Here is a 27,206-nt window from a genome sequence, read left to right as displayed (position 1 = left end):
GGGGGACTAGCTCAAATGGTAGAGCGCTCGCTTAGCATGCGAGAGGTACCGGGATCAATGCCCGGGTCTTCCATTGATTATTTTCTTTTTTCCAACAGCTCAAATTAAATACAAAAGCTTGATGTTTAAATTTCTCTTCGAAAATTGTCTTCTTTTCACTACACTACCGTAAAACCTTGAATAGAAACCATGACCTTCCTTGTTTAAGACTCTGGGGTGGGCTTCGTTTCGAGATGGGACTCTGAATGCTGTAAATTTTAGAGTAGCTATACACTATACGACATTTTCAACTATGAAATTAGAAGTTCTGTTAAAAATATTTTTTTTAAATTTAACCATATGTCAGTACAATAAAATACTATCCATACTGACATCAGTCTGAATATATACTACTACCAATTAAGTACTGTATATCGAAAGAAACCCAGCCCATGTAGTGGGACACGAAGGCACAGCCCAACCCTACCCCCCCCCCCACCCCCGTTTTGCCACTAAATTTTGAAAATGTCGATGCATACCAATGTTATGTGCTACTCACTCAGCTATTCTGAAACTTTTGTGCCCCACCCACCTCCCCTTTGAAAAATTCTCGATCCACCCCTGGTTGAAGCATGGACTTCTTTTCGAGATGGGTTTCTGTTTGCAAACTGAATGCAAGTCTGTCTCTAAAGAAGCCCTTGTCTCGATTAGAAGCCCATGGGCCGCCTTTTCGATGTGGGTTTCTTTTCGAGGTTATTTTTGCAAACTGCAGAGGATAAGGGGGATTCTTTTGATGGGCGTCTCCTTGGGATTAAGCCCATGGGGCTTCTAGTCGAGGTTTTACGGTACTTTATTCCCAATCATCTTCCTCTCACTGCTTTGTTATGAAAATTCCTCATAGGCCTATACCGTATTTAAACATTGTATCTTTTATGAATAAATAAATGCGCTGCTACCACAGCACTTATTTGGTCCAATATAGGCCTACATTAATATAAAAATATATTAGAAATTGTCTTTAGTACACTACAGATTTAAAGGTAAAAAATATTTAATATCAAGACAACACAGAAACATCAAAAAGGACAACAAAGAATAATCATAATAAGAATATTAACAATAATTGTACATATAGAATACTAAATAACAATAAACAATACAGGGAATAATTTAAAATTCGTTTTAGCTATCCTTAAAAAAAGAAGAGAAAAAAGAAGTACACAGTACTTATAAAAAATATCAAATTACCAAGAACAATACAGGGAATAATTAATTAATTAATTAATTAATTAATTATATTAATGATACAAGTTTGTCTTAGGTGTTTTCTTCTCCTAATCTTTTCTTTAGGAAAATAGCAGTTTAAATTTGCCGATGGTCCTTTGCGTTTGGGGTCTGGGTACCTGAGGCCCTCAAACAATTTAGTGAATTTTTATGAGCATAAAAACATTCCGGCCAAAATCGCCAACCACAATGGTAAACCCAGTGGTGGCTCCAGAAATTTACCGACAGGGATCCGAGGGGGAGAGATCCGCGAACATAGGCCTATTTGACGAGGTGGGGAGGGAGTCAAACAAACGCACAGTCAGTTGCTCAGTGGGGGCGGCGTATGTTGAAAAGAGAGTAGGCTACATCCACTCACTAGGCATAGGCCCTATTGATTATTGATATTGATTGTTACATCTAAAAGTACGGTACATTTAGGCCTACTTTACCATTTAGGCTTATTTCCATTAATTAGGCCTATTTTTCCATGTTTGAACAAAGGGGTGCTCAGACATCACTGTGTAGGCCTATGTCTTTAATTTAATTTGGCATTATAAACAGTACATAAACAATTGCGAAAATGTTTAGGCCATTATTATAGGCCTATAGGCCTAGTCATTGACTTTTGATATAGTTGATTGTAGTTATAGCCTATTTAATTTGGTTAAAATAGGCCTACAATATTTAGGCTAAGGAGGCCCTAGGCCTTTTCTTTTCCTCTGTTTCATTTTTCATTATGTTTATTTTCTCTCATTTGATTTGCCTCTCTTGTTTTCCTTTTTTTTTTTTTTTTAAATCCCTTTCATTTTTCTTCTCATTTTTCATTCATTTCCCTTTCTTTCTTATCTCTTATCTTTATCCGTTCTTTTTAGCTTTTTAAACTTTTGAAATTCTAATGCCGGTTTTGTGTGAGAAATGTACATGAGACTTGTAGACTGTCTCTTATACACATCTCCCCATGGAGCCTGTGGCGTTTTCTTTGGCTTGGCCTAGGCTCATGGGCCTAGACACTAAAAAAATAATCATAGGGTAGTGTATCTGAAATACATACTTAACTAAATATTATATACGAGATTTGGAAATATGTCTAATAAATTCGCCATATTTAATTTTCTTCTTATAGCAAAATTTACTTACAGGTGTAAAAAATGAGTAATTATCAGTGAAGTATGAAGACCACGCTCGATCACGATGAAATTTGGTACACAGATTGCTTAGCTGAAGTGGTTGCCACAACCGATCCAAAATTCATCCCAAAATAATTTCCTTTGGAGAAAAATCGACTGATGCAACATGCCCCTGATGCAACTGACCCCACTCTCCCCTACGCCCACTTGACAGATTTTAGGTTTTGTTCTTAGTTGCCTAAATACAGAAAAAGCTAGTTAGTAGTGGTAATTGGTTGTAATATTATAATAAAGCATGTACATTAATTAAATTGATTTTAAAGAAATATTATTATCAAAGATTGTTCAGGGAGACTGTTTTCGATGTTTTGATCGATCAGCTGTTGATTTGAGAGAATAATTTTGCGAAGATTGGGTGCGCTGCTAGCTACACTACACTGCGAAAACCACCACACTGTGTGTGCGGTGAGTACAGAATTCAGTGGCTGGAAAAGAAGAGAGGAACGCGGTAGCAGGCCAGATGAATGAATGAATGAACACATTTACTGTTTTGCTGGTTGGATATTTTCCCCACTACTGAGAGTGGATAATGGTACTGGACTAGTATTCAGGAAGGATGTCTATAGAAGAACTTTATACCAAGGTAAGTGATTGGGAGGAAGTTCTCTTTAATCGCTTCCGCCTTCACATCGTAGTCTAGGCTAGGCCTGGGCTATTATTGTATTTATATTGACAACCCCCTGGCCTAGCCTATATTTTAGTGGCTACCGATGCTGAACTGAGGTGTGTCCACGGGGGTGCTAAAATGCAAACCTTTGGTTTGACGAAATCTTCGGTATTGGTCATTTTATCGTTGATACATTGATTATTAGGTATGATTGAGACGTTAATAATTCGGTTTGAATGCTACTTCTAAAGTTGAATTATATTTTATCGCCCGGCCTTGGCATCTAGGCCTAGCTAAAATGAGAAGGGTAGTAGAGGATTGGCACAGAACTAGGCTAGAAGAGGCAAGCCCAAGCTAGAGGCCTAGCCTAGGCTAGAGATGTAGAAGAAGGCTGGACGAGCTAGAGGAGAGTGTTGGCCTAAAACACTAGGCCTAGTCCATATTTATTATAGGCAATTAAGGCCACATTTAGGTCTCTCATATTTTCACATTGATTGGAAATGTAGACTACTACTGCTAACTAGGCCCTAGAGGAAGCCTGGAAGGGGCCTACCACAGGTCAGGCAAAAAATATTTAAGGAGGTGTAGTATGTCTGTACGGCCTTGAGTGGTTTTACCCCCAAGTCATTTTGGCCTTGGCCTAGATCATTTCATTTGAAACAACTGGGAAAACACTGGGGAAAATAACTCAATATTTGGGGTTTTTTTTTCTAACATTTTCAATATATATATACTGTAATTTAAGAAAAAAAAAAATCAGCTTGTTGAAGACAAATCAAAGAAAACATAAACAAGCAAAAAACAGCAATACTATAGCATTTGTGATCATTTTTTTCTTTATTTCATTAACAAAAATACCCCCAAACAAATCACAATCAATTAAAACACAATTATAATAGAAGACAAAAAAAATGATGAATGATGAAATACAGTAATTCTTCTAAATAGGCCTACTACTATTATGTAAAAGTACCCTTAGATGTCATAAAAATGCTTGAGTTGATATGACCATGAAGGTATAAATAATGGTACAAAAAACTATTGCTACCTGTACAATTGATATCGCTAGCTTTAATTCAACTACCATAAATTATCAATAAGTGATTCTAATCTATTAATGTCGTAACAGTTTAATACAACCTCTATTTGTCTAAGCCACGATTAAGCCATTATATTTTTTTTATTTTCCTTTTTTCATTTTATTGTATTGTACAGTATTCCAGATTATGGTGTGTAACACAAGTTGGATGGAAACAACCCTTGAGAGGTGTATCAATTATCCTATATAAATATGTTTTATTTAAAGAATTTAATAGATAAGATAGATAGGTAGGTACAGTGAGTACAATAGGTACTACAATGGCGTCGATTGGTAGGATATTGACTGATAGCCTGATCTCGATTTTGTAGATTAGAGTGATGGATGAATGGGTGGATAGGTTGGGAGATAAAACTGTCTTAGCAATGTCATCTTATAACATCCAAGTCAGTTGGGAAAATTATACAAGATGGGTGAATACTCCAGTTTCAGTCTGAAAGAATCTGTGTGTCCTTATTTATCATGTTTAATTGTATTTAACCTTATCAGTGTTGGTGACCTAATTGTTTGTTGACAGCAAAAATGAATGTATTATCATATCAATAATGGCCTTCCACTCCCTGTTTCCTTTTTTGGGGGGTTATAGGTGCTATTTTGTTAGTATAATTAATAAGTAGTATTTGTAATAATAACATGAACTTGGTTTTTTTTTGCCCTTCATAGATGAATCATTCCAGTTTTAGCAATGTTATTGTTATTTCTTTTTTTATATAGAGATGTTGTAGTACTGTATAGAATCTTGCTCAGTATGATAGCCTACCTACCGCCATACTGTAGCACTCCTGTAAGTTCTGAGGGCATCATGTTGCCTTAATAGTAGTCAATTTTCCTGTTGGGTAATAGTATCTTATGCAACCTGAAGATTTAAATAAAATACAGCAATTGAATAATATTACATACCAATAATTAATCAACAACAAATTAGTTAAAAATAAATAGTGAATAACATTATCGATTATAGGCTACTTATTAGTAAAATTAACTTAGTTACACAATGTAGATGAAGAGGAGATAATTATGTTAATAATACGGTAAATGCAGGCCTACTACTTTCACAGCCATTGGACAATTCAAGTACGGTAAATACCCTTTGATGGCTGGTTTCTCTGAAAGGGATTGTGTGATTACCCAACCCATTTCCTTGTATAAATTTTTAAAAAATATTTTAACTCATACAATACTTTTCAGCAGTTAATATGAGAATAAATTAAGCTGTAATGCTATTGCTATTGAACCTATTGTTGTTTTTTTTTCTTTTCCTTTTTAAGTTAGTGTTTACTTATTACTTGTTGAGCTAGATGACTCATTCATTAATAGATATTAAGACGTGTAGTAGTAGTAGTAGTACACTCCCTTTGTTAGCATTGATTCATTACAATAGCAGATCCATCAATTCAATATTCCTATGTTTTCTACTATTCCATAAAGTGGTCCTTTGTGAGAACTTCTGTGGTTATAGCCTTTTGATAATGATATATAAGGGAAGATAGGAAATCATCTTTTGTTTGAAAAATCCCAATATCTCATTGATGGAAAAGTGTATGAATAGGAATAAGCTTTAGAAAATCAAGGACTTGGTTTTTCAACTGGATTTTTCTCTTCATGCACATCTGCTTTATAAACACTTAGCAGTATATTATAATAATTTCATACAGAAGTCTCCTATTGTTAATATTACAATGCTTACAACTTGTACTATTATAAAATGATCCAATTCTAATGAATTAGGGTATTGTTTGGAGGTGTTTGTAATATGTTTTTATAGCTGCTTTGATTTCCTTTTAATGTGACACACCAAACATGGTTGTAACTTATCCAATGAGATGCAAATTACCACCTGTCTACCTTTTCTATTGAATCAATTGAATTTCCGTTAAAATGTGTCTACTGAAATTTGTCACCGATAAATCAATTTCAGTCTCTAACTGTACCCTTCATACTTGTTGAGTATTATTCCCCAGATACACTGTGAAATGTCATACTGTTAAGGGGTCAACTTTTTTTTTCTTGTAACTGATAGTCTCATGTATGTTGCAAATCTCATGCCATAGCAGAATAAAAATTTTCTCTGTGCTCAACCTGCCCATACAAAGTAATATTTACATTTTTTTTATATTAGGTTTTTTTAAATTTTTTATAAAAGGATCAAATAAGTTATCACCTGCCAGTGAGTCACAACAAAACAAATTTGATTTATTCCCCTCTGATTTGAAGACAAAAAATCTTAACATGATTTCATATTGGAATTTTAATTTAAAACAACCAATTTAAGGGCCTACCTTACAAAAAATACAGAAATGTTGTTACAGTATTATTAGTCATGCATCTGTTATTTAATTGGAAACGAAAATATTTTCTCTTGTAGAATTTTCAATTGAAAGCCATAGAAACTATAATAATATAAAAGCAATTCAAATATTGACTGATTGTTATTCTAATAATTATTTATACTCACATGATAAACTATTGTTATGGCATCTGTTGTTTTTTTTTTTTTTTTTTTTTTCAAGAATACTAGTAATTATCTACTTAACATGAAAATTAGTTTTCTATTGCATTGTGTAAAACTTAATTAGTTAAATACAGTGTTTTCCTGTGGGGTATTATGATTCTATTAATATTTTTTTTATGTATGTAACCATTTAAAAAAAAATGAATTATGAAGTGAGGGGCATTTTGCAGAGTACAGGTACAGACTACAACCTATTTTTTGTAGAATGTTATAGAAGTTTTGATAAGTACCAGTAAATAAACATTCAATAGTCAATGAACCAATCAAATTAGTCAGTTAATCAATCAATAAGTATGTTTATTTAAAATCATCTACTAAGAGTAAACATTATCAGACACTGCTTTTCCATTTGGCCCTCATTACTTATTATAATTTATTATTGATGCGACTTCATCCAATGTTACATAATACTTTCCACCTGTCTGAGTTGTAGAGGTAAACAGTATTGGTTATTATAAATTACAATTTTCTTACATTTCATCGACCCTTATTTTATTACATTACCATATAGGTATTGTTATTAAAATATTTTGTTAATTAGATAAGTGTTGTGAAATGTAACAATTTAATTTCATTGACATACGAGTTGGTGATAAATTAGCCACCAAAGTCATAGTACATTTTTATATAGATTTTAATACATTTACTATTCAATTTGTTTAACTTATGAATTATTTGTATTCCAAATAATAAAAATGGCCTACAGTAATTGTAATATTTTAAATGAAACAAATTTCAAATCATGTAGCTTTATATAAGCGATTTCTATTCTGAAATTAATAATTTAGCAATAATAGTAGGCCTATTATTAATGCAAGTACTGCAATATCAGTTTACTGTAAATTTAAGGTCTGCTTGGCAAATAATAATCATTGTTAGCAATTACAATTATTGTTGGATTGTGTGGGATATCTGTGTTGTGAATAGATTGTTCTAATATTCCTCTAATTGCCACGGCTTGTTGGAACCAATAATAATATCTAAACACATATTTTAATCATATGTTGATGATATATAATTGTTAAAATGATGACTTTGACAACTGTCACACACATAAAATAAAAAGAAATAACCTAAAAAATCATATTGAATTGTTTATTTTATACTAGTTATATAACTTTCAATAAATCACATGGGCCTATAAAAAAGATCAGTTGTTGATGGCTTACACTATTCTAATATGAAAATTCTTAAATTTGTTTGCAGAAATCTAATGCAGTGATTATAGAAATGGAATTATTTTATTTTAATATGTAAAGGAAATGTTTTGTTTTGTTGTAATTCCTAATTGAAGCTAACACAATAATAACAATGATAAGGCCTCTATGCACTTCACATTATCATTATAATTTAGCAATAGAACATTTTTATATATTTTCACCTGTCTTAAATGATCAACCATCATCAGTGTCAAATTATTGGCACACAGTCTTGCAATGATGATACAGTATATAAATAATCATTATCATTTACAAACCTTGATGCTTACCTTGTCTGTAACAGACATTTATATAATGTGATATAATGCACTGCTTGAGCATCTTGTGTGTTTTCCAGAAATGAAATACAAAAGGCTTAAGGAAGGAAAATGTTTGTGTGGGCAAAATAAAAATCATTTACCTGAACTAGACAGGTGTGTTGACCACCTCCCACCCTACCCTAGGCTAACAAACACATAATTCACAGGCTCTTTCATTGGCCAGATCCCCCATTGTGTCCCAGACAATATATTGTGAATTGGATGGAATAGGCAGATGAAGCAGCTCATATATCGAGAGAGAAAAACTTTTTCTTGAGTTCTGGAGTACAGAACTGTGAGAGACCGATCTAAACCGAATTCTTAAATTGATATTAGAGAGACAGGTTGTCGGTCAAAGCTAGCTAGACTTGTTTCTGTTACTGGACCTGTTTAAATGAATAGCATGTTGTCACAACTGTCACAAATAACTGGCCAATTTGTCATAGCTAACTGGACAAAAGTTAAAATGCAGGGCAAGTTGTCTAAGCTAACTGGACCTGATTACTACATCAATCATTTCCTTAGACTTTACAAATCTATAATTTGATTGTTTCCATGGGGCTCATTACTGTCAAACTGTTAATCTTATAGGAAGGTCCCGTTGACAAATACTTTTATGTTTAATTAATGATTTATTGACACCAATTATAAGAGTGTGTGCATAGTGTGCAATTAATTAATAGTTATCAACACACTCACTAAATCAATTCCTATACTGTACTTCTCACTAATTCATACTTTCAAAGAATTTTTATGATGCATACTCTCTACTCCATGACATTAACTGTATGTTAGTTGGTCTTAGGCCTATAAGGTTTACCATGCTAACGTATGTTATAACCACGGCACGTACTTAGTTTCTTCAATCAGTGCTGACTGTATAATGTGTGATTTATGTAATTGTAATGTTTCTCATGGCCTTGATGAAAAACAGCATGTATTGTTGATTTGTACTTCATGAATAAATAAAGTTTTACTACTACATTAGCAGTTAATGAATACTCCATCCTTCTTCATATAACCACTCTATACATTACTACAGTGTATAGTATTTGTGATATAACCTTGCTTATTATATACCTCAAGTTGCAAGTTTCACATACCGGTTAAGTCAGTAATCTGTATTCTCCAGTACAATACCGTTTCATTTTACTTCTTCAGTCATGCATTTCCACTTACCACTTGTGTCAGTCCTTTGGAATTTCATGTGAATGCTTGAATGGGTAAAGGTGAACCATGAACCATGCATATTGTTAACATTTCCTAATATTCTAACTTTTGGATAAATAATTTAATAAATGATAAATAGTGTAAATTTAATTTTAATTTTTTTATTTAGGATATCGGTTGGGGCAGGTGGGAGGGAGTGAACTGGGTGCACAACAAACATTACAAATCACGGTTTATGGCTGGGGGATGGGAGTGGGGAAACAAATTTAAGCGGGTGTCTGGGGAAAAATTACAATTATAATTATAATAATAATTATGATAAATCAACTCTAAAAAAACCTAATATAAGAAGTCTCAATGTGCCTTATAAAACTTAACAAAAAAAAATATTCACTGGAGTTCTATAACAGTGTGCTAATCTGTAATAAATTATGAATCTGATGTCAACATTCAGTGACTTAAGCCGTGATGATCTGAAAGTTACAGTATTGTTCAACATAAAAAAATAGTAACATTGTTTTTGTTCTTTATTTTTATGAACGTTGATAAGGCAAATGACAAGACGTACAGGCAAATTGTCCAGACATACATGATGATACAGAGGTTCTGGCGATGTTGACATTTAACAGAGCTTACTGTATACGTTCATCAATTTTAAAAGCACATGATCCTGTTTGAGTTCCTTGGACATTAATGATCTGAAAAGGCAATAAACATTTTAAAAAAAAACAGATAGCATTTATGAATTGCTTTCCTCATGAATTTTTCAATTCATTAGAAATGTTCACCTTTTTAGATATTAGTATGTTTAGATATCGGTAATAATTCTTAACTTTTGACACTGTTACTGTGTTTTGCTCACCAGAGGTCATAAAGTGATAGCTGTAGGTCCAAGTTATTATTTCATGAAATCATTAAAGCACATAAATTCAGTTCCATTTTATAGACCTATTTAAAATCTGAAACTGATAAAACAATGCTACAGTACATAAGATGTAATACTAATGAATAAAATACTGATAAAAATTGATCTTCTTATTTGATACTGGCAAAAATTAAAATTACTAGGAGGAGCATACACAAATATTATCAAAATACCATTGCTTCTTGAAAGTGAAAATATTGAATAATTAGTATTGACTAATAATGGCTAACCTTAGATTTTTGGTAAACTATATTATGGCTTATTATAATATCAATAATATGTTAATTGAAATCACTGAACTTGATATTTGGCTTCTAATTCTAACTTAATTTCCTCCTTGATTTTAATTTCAATATTAATTTATTTATTAGACGAAAAGGTTTGTGATATTTCGGAATATCATGAAGGGTGAATCTAGGATTGGACAAATAAGGGAACAAAGCGGGGGGGGGGGGGGGGGGGGGGGGGAAGAGAGTGGAGGGGACTTGATTATTGTTGTTTTTAATAATATTATTTCATTAATTACTATTTCCATCAGTGGCATGCTGATATCAAGTAAAATGATAATCAATGGCATTAAACCTTGCTGCAAATGAAATTTGACCTGCAAACTACCAGGGGAAAACATGATATCGTTTTGAATAAATATGATAACCTGAATAATGTGGAACTTTCAGCCTATGAAACAAACTCTGGTAGCTATAGCACATACATATAGCTTAGTTTGTGCTAAACTGACAAATTATTGTATGTTGTATAAATATTTTCTGAATTAGTTTCCGAGAGCTGGAAAAGCAGATTAAATTGTGTACTCTAACAACATAATTCGTGATTATCAATAATAATGTTTTATACAGTTAATGCAAGAGATCCTATGCATTTACATGAACAGAAAAACAAAAGTATTAAGAGGGATACTGTATAGTTGTTAAATTAAATGTGGTATGGTTAATTTGTTCATTTTTAAGCAATATAAAGGCATTTTTATTTCTTGTTTATTGAATCTATTATCCGTTATTTAATTTCACTAGGTTCCATTAATTTAAAAGATAACTAATGCTATATAAAAATTATAATCATCTACATTACCTGTCTGTAGTAGGACATCATAGTAGATGCTATAAGCTATTAATAATTTTGAAAGCACACTTAATCAATAAAACCTTTTAAACCATAATGACTTTAAATTATAAATAAATAGAAATAGAAATAGTAACCAATACCTTGGACTACATTAAACATTAGGTGCATTAGCATGTCAAAGTCAAATGTGTAAATATCATGTGTCCTTGGCAATAATAATTATTTATTATATCTTTATATAGTTATATCTTTTCAATATCATCTCAATTTAAAACAAAAACAACTGATGTTGACTTACACAAGTTTTCATCATGTTGTTAGATCTGAAACTACTCAAACATTAATTTTATCTACTTCTTATTAGCTGTCAAATATCTATTTGAACTTCAAATTCCTGTTATTAATTCATTGTTAATGATGATCATTATACTTTTTGGTATATGCCATGGACATCATCCAAAACATGACTGTATCCATGAGGGATAACTTAGATTGCTTTAGTTCGCAAGCCTGATTAAGCAAACAATTGAGTAGTGCTTAATATGGTGCATGATATTAGCAAGGTCACAGGTACAATCCATAGTTGATGTCTACCATTCATTCACTGACTAAAAGCTAACTCTACCGACTTTTACCTTTGTATGCTTTGCTTCACTTAGCTCGTCTCTACTGCTCTTATCTCTCCAAAGAGAACAATTGGTAGCTATTGAGAGTTGTTATACGTGGGCAGGACAGTTTTGTATTTTCAAAATTGTGTCCAATATTCCTACTTTGTGTCTACATAAGTCAGGTGCTCTAAATATGAGCATTATCATTATGATACATGAATATGAATGCTTACAATTATTGTATGTTAAATGTGACTTCTTCGATCATTGTCTTGTGAGGTTGACTTGGACCATGGAGGTATTGGACTATGAAGCTCCAAATGAACTACTTTTTAAAATTGTATGCCTATATTGATAATAAGATTAAGTACACATGTACCGTTTTATTTGAAACAATTGGAATGAATGTTAAGTATTCTATAGTCATGATATCAAGGTTGCATATTTGTGCATGATTTGATTCTAAAAAACCAAATATAAGAGAAATTGTAGAAAATACTCAAGACACATAAAAAATGATAAATTATAACACTGACATAATTTACAGTACTGAACAATGTTTTTTTGATCATCATTCTTATAACGAAAATGGTACTCTCGATCATGTGATTTGTATAACAAAATATATCCTCCACAAAATAATACGTAAGCCATGCTATCTCTGGAGTATGTGTACTGGTATTGGGTCAAGTAACCATCTTGGCATCTAGTAGCCATTGACATGAAGTTGGTATTTTAATGATGCTAGTTTCAAGAGTGAAATACCACCACATTTGTAGCAATCACAAAACAATTATAAAACAAAACATATCGATTAGTTAAAATGTTGCTGGAGTGGAACATAGAGATTTTGGTTGAAGCAATATAGTTTAATGTAGATAGATTTATATATTGCTTTACACAGTCTCAAAGCATTTAAAACATGAACTACTGTAGCTCACACAGTAACGTTCTTCTCCAAGGCTCCACAACAAGGGTTGTGTGGACCAGTATTCCGGGGTACAACCACCTACTCGTCTAGAAAGATGTACGGGGTTCTTTATATTGCACATGAGCCAATTGTGTACATTGGGCCTACGGTTTATAGTCTTTATCTGAGAAGACTTGTTACACCACCAGGACCACAGGCGAGCATGCCGCTCAAACTAGCGCTGAGCTCTGCCCTAACCACTTGGCTAAGCGACTCGCCGACTTGTCAACAGGTCCTGAAGAAGTTGCCTCTATCAAATTGACTTTCTTATACAGCTTTATCAAGTACTGACGGTATTGTCCGGCCTCATTGTTTACCTCTTTGTGTACTGAGTGTACATGGCCGGTAAATCATTATTTTTGAAGCACATTGAGACTCCGTGAAAAAATCAAAGACCGCTATTTTAAGTTGTTTTGATTTGATTTATTTGATATAAACTAAAATAAAAAACAAGATACAGAACCATGAAGTCAATTAAGTTTTGGTATCTAGGATGACCCTCTAAATCCTAATAGAAGATTTATTTGCAGAGGGGTTCCATGTTCTGTAGCAGTGTAAGCACTCCATACTTTGAATTTTATTTGATTTTCGGTATATAACTAAGAAATCTTTAGGTAGGAGAATAATACTTGCAGTGTCATTGTGCTGAATTGTGTGCAGGTGTAGTTTGTGATTACTGTTAGCAGCCGATAAGAGGCGCTCATTGGCTTCGTGTGAAGATGATCATTCCACAATGGCAGTGGCCGACATGAATAATAGCATTGGGTAACCAGTTATCCCAAGTTGAAAGAAATCCCTTCAGGGAGATCAGCATAAGTCAATTTCGTGAATGCTTACCTAGAAAAAATCGACTAATTTCCTAATCTAAATTTAACTTAAAGTAGCAAAAACATGCAAATTTCATTAATTTGCGGGAGATGAGTTATTTTCCGTAGATTCTTGCTTGTGTGCGAGACACCGCTCCAACTTGCAGGAGTCTCCTGCGACTTCCAGGAGAATTGGGGCCCCTGGGGTAAACCTCTACTCTTCTGAAAGATGCAGTGGTTCTTCAAACTGCACATGAGCCACTTTTTTGTATCAGTCAAAAAAAAAAATTAAAACTAATGCACATTACCAATTATTTTTGGTTGGTGCCTTCTGCACCTCATAGTTTTTAGTTTCACATGGCATATAGTTTTACGATTTTCTATAGACTTTGATACTGTAAAGGAAAGCTGTTTGCTATTATTTCCATTGTGTTTGGTTATCCTACCTGCTGCCACATCAGCACACTGGAGCATACTTCACTGCTCAGACTTTATGCTCTCTGACTGTCAAACCAAACACTTTGCATCTTGACAGAAACACTTTATATTTTACTGAAATGAAGAAACAAGTGTGCATATATTTTTACTTCAAGCAAGTAATAAGTAAAATTTCTGAACACTTTGAAAATAACCTTTTGACCTCATAGAAATTCTACAATTATTCTACGTATATAGTAACTAATAGTATTCTTTGCACATTATTTAGGTCAATACACTGGCGTACAATCAACATAATCACCCTATATTGGAGAGTTCATTAATCTGTGTGTTTGTAATGAAAACGTTTATATAATACAGTAGTAAATAGTTGCTGCATTGAATTAGTGGCCTTTTAAATAATTGCAGCTTATTTAGAAAAAATATAATACTAGTATTACAAAGTAAACATACCCTCATCTGCCTGTTATGCTGCCGCATTGTAGTGGTCTGAGTAGAATTAGGAACAGTTTGAGGTTGTACACTAAAGTCGTCATGAATATTCATAAGTGATATGTTTACACAATTACAAATTATAAATGTGAAATTAGCTGGTAGGCCTGTCCCTGTTATGGAGCATTGCTGTTATCAGTCCAGCTGGTGGTGTTGCATTTCATATCTAAAACAAGGCAGTATTAATGCCATTATCATGCTAAACTTAGTCATCATTTTAAATGCCTAAATTTCTGCTCTGATTGGCTGCAGATATTTTTATGTCAGGAGCACTTTCCCATTTGTGGATCCTGACAGTTTTCCATATGGTTCCTGTAAATTATTGGATTTGGTGTTCGGTGATGCTTTTTTTAAAACCCTGTGAATATTTTACGATTGAGTGAATTGGAAATCTATCAAGGTCAATATTGAAGCTTAAGATTTGAGGCATGGTTTGGATCCCAACGCTTGGCCGTGCAAGTATCTCTAGATTTGTTGTCTGCAGCTAGACACAATGGCTATGAATATTTCAGTCATTACATAAAATGTCAGTATTGTGTGGTTCATAGGATTTGTAACAAAACTTTAGTAGTCATGCGATCACTTGATACTGGTGTAGCAAATTTGAGTCATGTCGATTGATTGGGCATTTCGCTTCAACTACACACCAGTTGATTACAGAGTTTATACCAAAGTAAGTCTTCAATTAAATAATGATGTTTATATTATACTGTAATAACAAATATATGAATGATGGTGATGCTAGATTTGTTATTTTGGTGCAGTGTAGTATACATGTGCTTTACGGAACTTGAATGTAGGAATTGTAGGGCTATCAACTTTGTGAGATGCCTCTCATTGATTGAGATGTTTGAGCCATGTTTTGGATTTAAATAGGATATGTGCTTAGGTTTGAGGTGACTACAGTCTCCACCCATCCTTAGGATTGAGGTATGGATCAGACCTATAGAGTACCACAATCGTGTCGTCACGATGCCAGGTTGCGCTCTCTGTTGTCAACAGACGTAGGTCACTGTTTATTACGCCTGAGTGACTGCATAGGCTTTCTGAAATAGGCATTTTAAAATCTAATATTTTTTTATCAAAACGTACTAAAAACACTAAGTTATCAAACACACATTGTATCATCAATTTACAAAGCAAAGGTAAGAATGATACAACATCTTAATAATTTACGTTGGAAATTGGGATCAATGGTTGGTTAGTGGCGAAAATGGCGTCGGGTTGAACGCATTTTGCAACGATAGCAACAGAGTAGTATCACCTGGTATCGTGACGCAACACTGTAGTACTGTATGCTTCTGATGAGGTAGTTGTTGTAACAGTACTCAGAATTGAGGATTCCTTTTCCGATGTCAGTGTTTTTTTACTGTATTGCCAGGTCCCTAGTAGAGGTCCGGTGGTAAATCCACCAAAGGTTTTGGTAGTATAGGGATTTAAGATGCTTATTTAATTGATTTGATAATGTGTGTTAAGAGAGTAATATATTTCTAAATGTAACTTGATAATTTTTAAACTGGTGTCACAGAATTATTTATAATTATTAATTGTGCTTGTATAGCACATACTGCATGCTTCCCCGAAAATGATAAGCCTGGTGATTGGCTAATTAATATTATTGTTATTATTGAAATTGGAACTGTAGATTAGTGTTTAAGATGCATGCTTTCTAATTCTAGGGATAGGTTTTAAATCCTACAAGTGCCAGCAATTTTTTCTACTAAAAAACCCACATCCTTATTGTCTTAATGAGATTTATAGATAATTATGCCGGTAATTAACACCGTATTTGTCATTTACTGCGAACCAGGTCAAAAAAAAAGAAAACAAATAAATGAGTCATTCTCAGTCAATTAAATAAACAGGAAATCTACAATATTGAATATTAATTTTATAAAAAAATAATAATAATCAAAAATTAAATTTTAGTATTAAGGTAGCATTGTTATAAATTGATATTGTAAAATTTAAGTGTTCATTTTAAAAAGTAGAGTATCATATTTATTGTATATGGGTCATTGTCTCTACCCTTGGACCCTGCTTAAAACTACAGCATATTGTGGTTTAGATAAAACATGCATCGTTTAGATAAAAACATGTTTTAATACTTTAAGTGTTGACACATACATACTGTAGTTATGTACAGTACGCATACATTATCAGTTTATAACAAGTTACAGTAGGATCATTAGAACACCAATTGAAAGAAGCCACTAGCCATTAGTAGCTTATCCTAGAAATTTTCTAATTTGATTTTAGCGATAGACACACGTCCCCCTTGAGCCTTTTTTGTAACAATAATACTATCTAATCAGTCTATGAGAAATTTTTCATGGCTTTAGCACCAAATGTTATGTTTGCCCAAATGGAGTGGAGGGGGGGAGGGGGGCTAAACTGTTCAACTGGGGATCGGACAACTTCTGAAGGAGAGACCAGTAGGGATTAGGCCTACTGTACTGTAGGTGCCAAGCTCAGGTGAGGGTCTAATAGAAAACACTTATAGTCATTCAGAATTCTGGGCAATTTTAGACTACTTTCTTCAGCTATTCGTTGTGGCCCACGGGGGCTTGGCCTATTTGGGGCTGTCATAGTCTGTCTCTTATACACATCTAGATGTGTTGAGTCAGCCATAGTTAAGGCGGCCTTAGGCCAATATAAGCGTGATCAGGCGTTAAATCATCATGATTCTACTCATCAACATTGTTTAATGTTGTTAGGCAGTAGTCAAGATATTTTTTGGTATTCATAATTCTGTTAAATACTATATTGTCAATATCAGAGACATATTTTAAAAAATTGAATCATACTCAGGGATGTCACCACGCTGGTCGGCGGTGGACGGGCCCGTCCAGCACTCAACATTTCCGACCAGGATTTACAGGCTCCCGACCACCACTATAATTTCAACAGTTTACAAATTGTAACAAAATAATTAGTTTACCTAAACACAATAGACAAGCTAAATTGATAGATAAAGACAAGAAGAATACAATAAATGTTTTCGTGGTTACGTTAATTGTAACAAAATACTGCACTGCCCTGCTATTCATCGCTAACTTAACAGCCTAGGCCTAGGCCCAGTTGAGTCATAGGGAAATTTCGTGGGCCGGCATTACATGGTTGCTCTTTACGCATTCAAAGGTTAAAGTTTAAATCGTGAACATTCAAGTGTTTTATTATGAGAGCATGGTCTGGGGCAGGAAGATTATTAAAAATTTACAAAACCTGATTTATGGTTTATTTCTTTACTTTGTTTTCATTTTGTATTTTAAGTTTTTCACTTTTAATTATAATTATATAATGTGTGTAAATGGACAAAAAATAAATAAATGAGTGCACATGAATCAGTGACATACGCATTCATTGTGGTAATCGTCAAACATGTGAAATTACGGCAAACAATGCGGCTGGGTACAGTCGGATCGACGCTTTGTCGCCGGGATTTGTTCATTATTATTTTTTAATCTAAAACAAAGCATGTCAATTATTGAATTTAATTGGTGACATCCCTGCATACTGTATACTTGATTAAAGAATCATGAATGAAACCCCCATTTACTGTACAATAATATTTAAACTCTTTTTGGCTTCATTAAAAGCATCACCACAAAGAAACGTAAAGATATAATAATTTGGGATGGAATTTCTCCTCCATATATAGAAAGACGTTATAATTCCTTCCCTTCCCAGCCATATCAAAAGCTACTATGATCTTTCCATGATCTTTGGGCATTGTTCATATTTTCAAGAAAATATGAAACACTCTTTTCTGTAACCACTCCTCACATAAAAAGTACATAATAAAATGAAGATGATTTAGAGATTATTATTTTTTTTATTTTTTAGTTTTCATATGTTCATTTACTGTTGAACCCCTAGCATATGAATTTTTGTTTTATAATATTAATTTTGGTTTTTATTTATTTGGTAAAACAATCTCACAACAACCTCAGAAGGCAAACTAGTAAGTTCACAAAAACAATGCATTGGAAACATACAAATTAACTGAAAATGGATGACTCTCGGGGAAACGTGTATTTATTTTTTACAGTAAGAATATTATTACAGATACCTCTATACCCGTTTCTACCTAAAATACTGTATAATTGACCGTATGATTATGGATTCTATAACAGTTGGCTGCATCACCAGTGCATTGCTCCGATTCTTACACACAATAGAAATGCTAATGCAGCGATGGAGTCAATGTTCTTAGGTCATTGATGTCATACTAATAGCTCAATGCCTAATTTAAATTGTTCCCCTAGACTCATGGTATATCAGTAATCATGTATGGAGTCATGGATATCAAAATCCTAGTATTCTCAATATAAAATACTTTTGATTACCTTTTTGATAAATGAAAAGAACCATACAGCATATTATCATATTATAATCTAATAATATCTTCAATAGCTCAATTCTTAATTTTAAATCTTTCTTTAGATCACTGGATTTCAATAATTATAAATGAGGTCATGGATATCTTATTAATAGCATACTGAATTTAAACTATTCCTCTAGATCAGTGTTATTAATAATCATACAATGTTCAGTTCATGAAACTATTCTTGATCAATGGTATGTAGGCCTAAAACGACTTCGTTGACAAAGGAAGTCAACGTCAACGGAAGTGTGTTAATTTGCAATAAGTTATCCTCATGGCCAACAAACATGGCCAATTGTCAGTTTAGCAACAACATTTGCATTAATATAATTTAGATTAAATTTCAGAAAATAATAATTAAAATATTTGCCCACATAAAGCCAAAAAATAATATGTTAAACAGAATTCAAAAAGTGCATGAAAATATTAGTTTACAAGAACATCCATACTACTACAAGCCGAAGCAACTTTGATTATGCTAGTGTGTATCGCAGTAAGTCAGCCATTTTATTTTCACGAGTATTTACCAGCTTTCTATTTGTCTGGTCGTCTTCGTTAAGTAGGATTTTACCACTGTGCAGGCAGCCAAGGTTTAACGAAGAACGACCAGTTGAAAAGGCTAATGTTATTTTTATTTTTTAATTTTTGTTATTACTGTTGTTTGCTTTTTATTCACTCTTATAAATACTCTGATGTATGCTTACCTTGAATGTTACATGTAGTGTTGTTATAAGGGAGTTTTCGCAAGCTTACGAAAACAATAACAAATACGGTTACGTCATCAAATATTTAGACGACTCTTTCCCAACAGTAGCATACGTGTCATAATGTAGCAGATTCCTACCTTTTACATGAATCAAGGATAATATTGAGCTTGTAAAGTATATTATTGTCAATAATGTTTTTTTTTCGTAAAGGCACGAATGACAATGATGTTAATTTTGTATTTGTTATCGTTTTCGTAAGTTTGGGAAGCCTCCCTTCTGTTACATTTTTTTAATTTTCATTTTTGTTGTTGCTGTTGTTCTCGTTTTGTTGTGATTATGTTGTCTGTTAGAAAACAAAAATGCAGACCTACCGCACAAATGAAATACACAATACAAAACACGAGACGTTTATAAGCTTTGATATTAACATAATGATCTACATAACAATATATTAATGACGAATACTAAAATTATCTCAGGAATATCATAATGCTATTTTAATGTCAGGCAAAGTCTGAATGCTATAATGGCCACCATTACATAGGCCCCAGGGTCCAACATTGTTAAAACAAACATGTTTTACCAGATTTCACTGACATCATCATCAGCGTGAGGATTTCAAGCAGGCAGTATGTGTTAAGTGAGTGAAAGACAGTGATAAACATTACATTGTATATGAACACAAATTGGACCATAATAGCTAAAACAAAAAACATTATATTATTGATATAATAATAGTAGCAATATGGTTTATTTGATTATCTTATCTAACAGGAGGATAATGAATGATAATCTATGCCAGTAATATATAATAGTTTATTAAAAGGTACTGTAGTCCTGTATTCATAACTGAATCTAGGGGAATAAGTTGTTAGCTCATTGTGCTAAGCCTCAACCTTGTGTGGTATTATGGTCAATTCCTTTCCATGCCGCCTTTTTTCTCCCCAGTAGTGAACCAACAATTACCCATTTATACTCCTGGGTGGAGAGAGGCAAACGTAGGTGAAGTACCTTGTCCAAGAACATAAGCAAAATGCACAGCGAAGGTTCAAACCCCTGACCTCAAGTTTGAAAGACCGAAATGCAACCGCTGCCCAAACGCTCGCACTTGTAATACATACGTAGTTGGTAGAAAATTTGTGTGACTGGTACTTTGTAATGTGTGTATATCTCCTATATCATATAGCTTTTTAGATAATTTATTAGAATAGATTGTGTTGAGGTCTAAACTTCAAATGCCTGTACCGGTATAACAATTGAAAAGTGCCAGATTTGATCAAATAGATAGATTGCATTATCTTAAGAGTTTAAAAGTTCGGCTATTGTAATAGACAACGGGCCCCATTAAATGCAAATGGTCATTGAAAGAGAGTACAGTAGTACCCCTCCTCATTCTTGTTGGTGGACTGGGGTTGAAATCTTTGACACTTAACCTGTGAAGGTGTTTTTGGATTGCCATTCCTCACTATGATCGTTACTGGTGGGTTGGGGTTGCCATTCCTACTGTTTAGTTGTTGCAGGTATTTTTGGGATTAGCATCTTCAGAAGCATCATAAGCTTAAGATAGAAATAACAGTAAAGTTGAAGAGTCATGCAGCTGGCTCTATTTAATAAGCCTACTAAATATGAATCCATTCCTAGAAACAACCAAAATAATGTGTAGTTCGTAATAGGTCTACCGCCGCCAACTTGTGATTTAATTGTAGCCACAAAAAAAAATGTCAGTATATCAAGTGATAGACACATGCTACCACTAGGAGCCTATTGTTTAATACATTCAATATATTTGTATCTATTACCATTGGCATAGGTCAATTCCACAGAATCAGGGATGTCATGACTAAAATTAAAAGTTGTTCTACATGTTTTGTTCTACATGTTTTTTTTGTTTTTTTTTATAGAAATAGACATAAAAATAATGTTTTTTTTAATGGTATTTTCCGTTTTCCTGACTCTAATCTCTGGTATACAAAATAGTTTACAGAACTTTAAAAGTCCTCCAGAGATACAAACTACAGAACATTTTTTGCAGTATATTTTTATGTGCTTTCCTTATTATGATTCATATAGTACTTCCAGTTATGAATTGATTAGTTTAGTTAGTATATCATCATACATAGTTACTAACCTGAGAGATTTAAAATGCGTGAGCTTGGGGGTGGGTGTGCTCCGAGGATCTGAGCATTTTAAGCTCTATTTACAATTTGAGTTTCAAGGTACGTTTAATTTGAGCACCCAAACTATGTAGACACACAAATATTTCTTTACTGATCAATTTTTAGTAACGCGTCAGTGAAATAAGTATTCACGCAAATACTGTACTCTCTAATGACTCAAGTTACTGTATGACCATTTTTTATATTTTTAATGAAACCAATTTCTAATTTTAAATAACATTTCCCCTGAATTTGTGATAATTCGATATCACGCATAGACTTGTGGTAAATGCGTAACAAATTTAGGGTCACGCATGTATTTCTGCAAAATGCGTGTTTCATCCAAAATCACTTTGAAATGTGGGACCATCCCGCACGATGCAAGACGGTTGGTAACTATGTCATAATGCGGTAATCACTTTTCATTCTGTATTATTATGCAGTACTTAATAAAGTTAGTCAATGTAATACAATTCAGTAGATAACAAAAAATTGAAAGGAAAATAGTATTAATCTTGTATCTTAAACATATAATACTGTAACAACAATACTGTAATTAAATGTTTGTTTTGCTTACTTTGTGTATTTAAGGAATTATTCACTTTTAATTGAAAATTAAGAGCGAATAACTTCCTTTTTTCACTTTCAATTGATAAAATTCTACCCTGAAATTTGTCCCAATTATAAATGTGCAAATAACTTATTCCTATATATTGTCTGCTGGATGGACCCTTCAAATGAACAGTAATTATTTTAAGGACATTTTTAATAATTTTTTTTTTATTATTAAATTATCAAAAATTAAGAATTAAAAATACTTAAAAAATATAATATTTATCAGTGATGTTTTAATACTGATTAAAATTAAATGTAATTTTTTTATAGGGTGCTCGGGTATGGGTACGAGACCCTGATGAAGTATGGATTGGTGGAACACTGACTAAGGATTATAAACCAGGAGGTAATATAGAAGTTGAGTTGGAAGAAGATGGACTGGTAAGTTTTTAGTAATAAACAATAAATTCTAAATGCACTAAACTCGCCCTTATCGTTGCAAATCGAACACAATCATTTAAAGCAGCATACAGTATGTTTTGTTTGGATGTTCACACCACAAGGATTGTTAAATTGATTGAAATACCTAATTGCCATGCACAGATAATATAAATTATTAATAAACTTTACAGATCCTACCTAGGTCTAAAGTTTACAAAGTGTTATACTGTTACACAAGTTGTACAAGATGTTACACTGATGTTACATAAGTTGTAAAAGAATGCGCATTCACACGCTCCTCAATATAACAGTCTATTTTGTGAATACTTACATGGATAAACCGACTAATTACCATTGTTCCTAAAACGAAACACTTTTTCAAATACAATGGAACAGTCTGACCCAGAGGACACGGAACTAAGGGGTGCCGCGTTATGGAGAATACGGTAATGTGTGACCGGAAATGGTCTGCCAGTTGGTTTTTACCATGCGCCAGTGATATTGGAGTACAGCAAGATGAAACTATTTATGTAATGAGTAGTGAACGGGTAGTGAAATGATTATTGTACATTTTAAGTGCTCCCTCCATGCATAAGTGTAAGGTAAATTACGGGGATTAATTAGCGAAGATATGGAGACAATTATTTCGAAGTTCCCTCTTTCCAAGAGGGGATGCAAATGCTTTGTGAAAATGAGTACGCCGCGGTACTCATTTTCACAAAGGAATACACTCAGCTGGTTAACTCTAACAATATGCAAATTTACAAGAACACTTGGGAAGAAAGGTGTAATCACGTTATGTTGCCTAGCAAACGTCTGTACTGTAGTGTGGTGAGGGGGGTCCCTACTGATGTACTGTGTATAGCGGGGGACGATGAAGCATAATATATGACTAGGCCTAAGTAGACAGTGCAATTATATGTGATAGAAATTACACTTTCGAAAGAAATAAATTTAAATAAGAAAAAAAAAATTAACTAGCTGTGTATAGCGGGGGACGATGAAGCATAATATATGACTAGGCCTAAGTAGACAGTGCAATTATATGTGATAGAAAGTACACATTCGAAAGAAATAAATTTAAATAAGAAAAAAAAATTAACTAGGGCCTAAGAATAATTCAGTTGCAGATGTACCTTTTTGCTGCGAAGCAGCCAATTCATATTCTTAACAGCAATTTGACCTCTGAAAGGTCATTGTTTGTCAAAAAACAGGCGCCTAAGACTACTGAAAAGCAGAGTTTCCTTCTTTCGTTCTGCCGGGTAAAATCAATTACTTTAGGCGACGTTTGTAGACTAACCTACTCGTACCAACGTCCGCATGTCGCGCTAGCCAGGCCTAGACTAGCTAGGATGTTATAGGCCTAGCCTTGAAGGGACGAACTGCCTTTTATAATCTGTGTATATTGGATCATAACAGCAAAAGCATTTCAGCCTATCAATTGCTTGTGGAGCTACAGGACTAGCCTATCTTTATGGCCTGACCTTAGATTATTCCTGTCTCTTATACACATCTAGATGTGTATAAGAGACAGGTCATGTCTCATATTATTTGTTATATTTTTATTATTCATTATTTTCACTTGACTCGCATAAATAATTTTGTTCGAAGAACATTTATATGCAGTTGTACTTCGCAGCACTTCACTTGCAATTTGCAATTTCTAGTTTAAGTATTATATGGTAACTATGCGGCTCTTGTAGCCCTAGCTAGGCAAGGCATTCATGTGCAAAGCAGTAGTGTTTGTTTATCCATGAAAAAAGCACGCAGGGAAAGTTTGCCTTACCGGGAAAAGGTGACGTAATCTAGCTTTTGACGTATGTATGCTAACTATAGCGCGAGTGTGACGTCACCAAAAAATAAAAATTTTCTATTATAACCAAAATATTAATAACTACAAGGTTTGTGGGCGTAAATTCCCTTAATACGAATTAAGGGTAGCACCATCTGCTTGCCATACAAATTACAGCTCCCATTGACGTCTCAGTCGAGAAATACGGGTAGCTGAAGTTTTTCTCGAAAATCTGACTACGAAACCATATCGGAAATTCATGTTCCACTGACTCTTGAGTTGTGCTTCGCACATGCCACTGAGGGCGGCATTCCGGGAACCCTGCATCCAGGGCGCCATATACGAATCCTCTCCCTAACAATAGTGATAGTAATTTGTTACACTGTGTTAAATTTTTGCTAGCTTTTTGTACGTGGGAATTGGGTACAAGACAAAAGCAAATAATGTAGGTTTAGGGATGGTGTTTGACATGGTGTAGTTAAATTGTACATCCTTATTTTGATTGGGGTTTTCTTGTTGGAATGCCGTACGATTTGATTCAACACAGTTTCGTGAATTGCGTATACTTGCACTTCACAACCAGAAGGAAAGCCGCAAATTATGAGTGCACATTTAGAGAAGCTTACTTTGTAATGTGCCTTGCCAAAGGACGCAAGGGAAATTCATAGCAAGAATTTGAAAACCTGACCTCAGGGTTCAGAGCCCGAATATTAACTACTGCGCCAACTGCCCCCACAAATTACGTAAAACAGAAATTGCTTACTATAGTAATATAGCTATAGTAATGTTGCTACCCATTAATAAATATTACTCATTCAAAACAGCTTTGCTGGTGGTATATTTGTTGCTCAAAAGATGAAACTGAAACCACAAGTATTGGTAACAAGAATATTAAACTATAATTTTTTTGTCTTTTTCAGGAAAAAACACTGAAAATAAAAAGCAAAGATGATATGCCCCCATTACGCAACCCTGAAATACTGATTGGTGAAAATGATTTAACATCACTCAGTTATTTACATGAACCTGCTGTACTTTACAATCTTAATGTGAGATTTATTCAAAATAATGCCATCTATACATATTGCGGTAAGTTTTTACTGTATTTACTGTAGAGGCCATGTGAAGGCATAATATAAGTATGCACATGCTTCTGATAAATCTTCAAAAAATGTAGGAATTTATCAATAATTTGCAGTATATAAGGTAACATAGTTCAAACATGTAGACATATGAAGTTCTTGAGCTTGAGTTTATTATAAGGTATAATATAACTAATAAAATACATAATATACACACATGGGATCGATGAAAGGTAAAGGTAGGGGTTAAGTTAGGTGAATAACCCATAATTCACAGCATCAATGTGTTGGATTACATGGACGTGGTCCGTGACTATTGTGGCAGCTGCAAAGAGGAGCTTAGTAGTTTCATGTTCACATCATTGCACAATGACAGGGACTGAAATGAACCATAGCATCGTGGCAACCCCCTACTCTTCCAATGATGTTTCACCTAAGTAGACCCCACTAAGACTTTTTCTCTGGGTCCGATCAGGTGCGGGCCTGGCAATTACCTTGCACTGGGGCCTGTCACCAACTCGGGAGGTATGGCACCCAACGTGAATAAGCATCATAATTTAATGCAGTATATGGTCTACTCTATGGTTCGTGGAATCTGTCGTAAAGACTTGGGCTATTAAAAGTCATGCACTTTGCTTTACAAAGCAAACATGCCATAAATTTTACAGTTTATAAACAACACAATATAATTATATATTATCGACAAACTATTAGTCATTCTTCAGGCACAACCAGAGCATGAGACACGTTGACAGCTATGATCAAATACTTATGCATTTGTCAATACAATGGACAAACATGCATGTGGGATGATAGTAATCCCACTTAAATTGTGGCATGATTCAACATACACACAGTGACATGACCCAATACATGGTGTTATAATCCACGATTTTTCTACTTAAAAAAAACTTCATAACTTCATTGTTTTCAATCAATTTTGAATTTCCACAACAAAGTTTTTATTTTTTAAGGCATATGTACAACAGATAAAAATAAAGTTCAAATTTGTCCCAAATTGCCAATTTTGGCCTTGAAGATCCTCAAACTACTTAGGCTATGTTCACACACACGGCGTAGGACTGCCGTAGCTTATGCCAGGCGTAAGCTAATTCACGAATTAAAATTCCAAAGTGTTCACACAAACGGCGTTCGCTATTTTAACGCTGGCGTTACACTAGTAGTAATAGGCCTATGGGGGAATAGTTTTAAGTTTTAAATAATGTACGGGTTCTTTAACTGTAGTAAAATTAACAGTGCATCAGTAAAACTTCTAAATCTGTGAATTGTTCGAAGTGAACTTATATGATTATTGTATTTTAAATGAACAATTTTGCTTTGATTTTTCAGCTAGCATTGTTGGTGTTGCAGGTTTTAATAGACAGTCTAAATAGGTTAAAATATCTTACAAAACACAATCAATAA

At 33.6% G+C, this 27,206-nt stretch overlaps 1 protein-coding gene, 1 long non-coding RNA gene and 1 other non-coding gene across 9 annotated transcripts in view; 2 read left to right on the top strand and 1 right to left on the bottom strand.

Annotated features, from left to right (window-relative positions):
• On the top strand, positions 1-73 carry Trnaa-agc. The gene has a single exon. It is a non-coding gene; the product is annotated as a tRNA-Ala (tRNA).
• Positions 74-2,598: 2,525 nt separating this feature from the next.
• LOC117104253 (unconventional myosin-Va-like) overlaps positions 2,599-27,206 on the top strand; it is an 84,351-nt gene continuing 59,743 nt past the window's right edge. For 6 of the 7 annotated variants that reach the window (XM_033244974.1, XM_033244971.1, XM_033244968.1 and 3 more), the window contains exons 1-3: positions 15,122-15,334; positions 22,797-22,907; positions 25,620-25,788. In XM_033244974.1, coding sequence (XP_033100865.1) covers positions 15,272-15,334; positions 22,797-22,907; positions 25,620-25,788 — 343 coding nt within the window. In that variant the 5' untranslated portion in view covers positions 15,122-15,271. Of the gene's footprint in view, positions 3,016-15,121; positions 15,335-22,796; positions 22,908-25,619; positions 25,789-27,206 lie in introns of those variants that run through there. The other variant, XM_033244969.1, reaches the window with a different exon arrangement.
• On the bottom strand, positions 3,890-14,758 carry LOC117104258. Its single transcript, XR_004444719.1, has 3 exons — positions 14,623-14,758; positions 14,178-14,283; positions 3,890-4,994 (listed from the first exon to the last, which is right to left on the bottom strand). It is a non-coding gene; the product is annotated as an uncharacterized LOC117104258 (long non-coding RNA).

Source organism: Anneissia japonica, unplaced genomic scaffold, assembly GCF_011630105.1.
Source record: "Anneissia japonica isolate Jap-2015-1 unplaced genomic scaffold, ASM1163010v1 scaffold5280_len750649_cov202, whole genome shotgun sequence".
Classification (NCBI taxonomy): domain Eukaryota; kingdom Metazoa; phylum Echinodermata; class Crinoidea; order Comatulida; family Comatulidae; genus Anneissia; species Anneissia japonica.
Note: the sequence above shows the minus strand (reverse complement) of the source record. Positions and strands in the feature narration are given on the sequence as shown.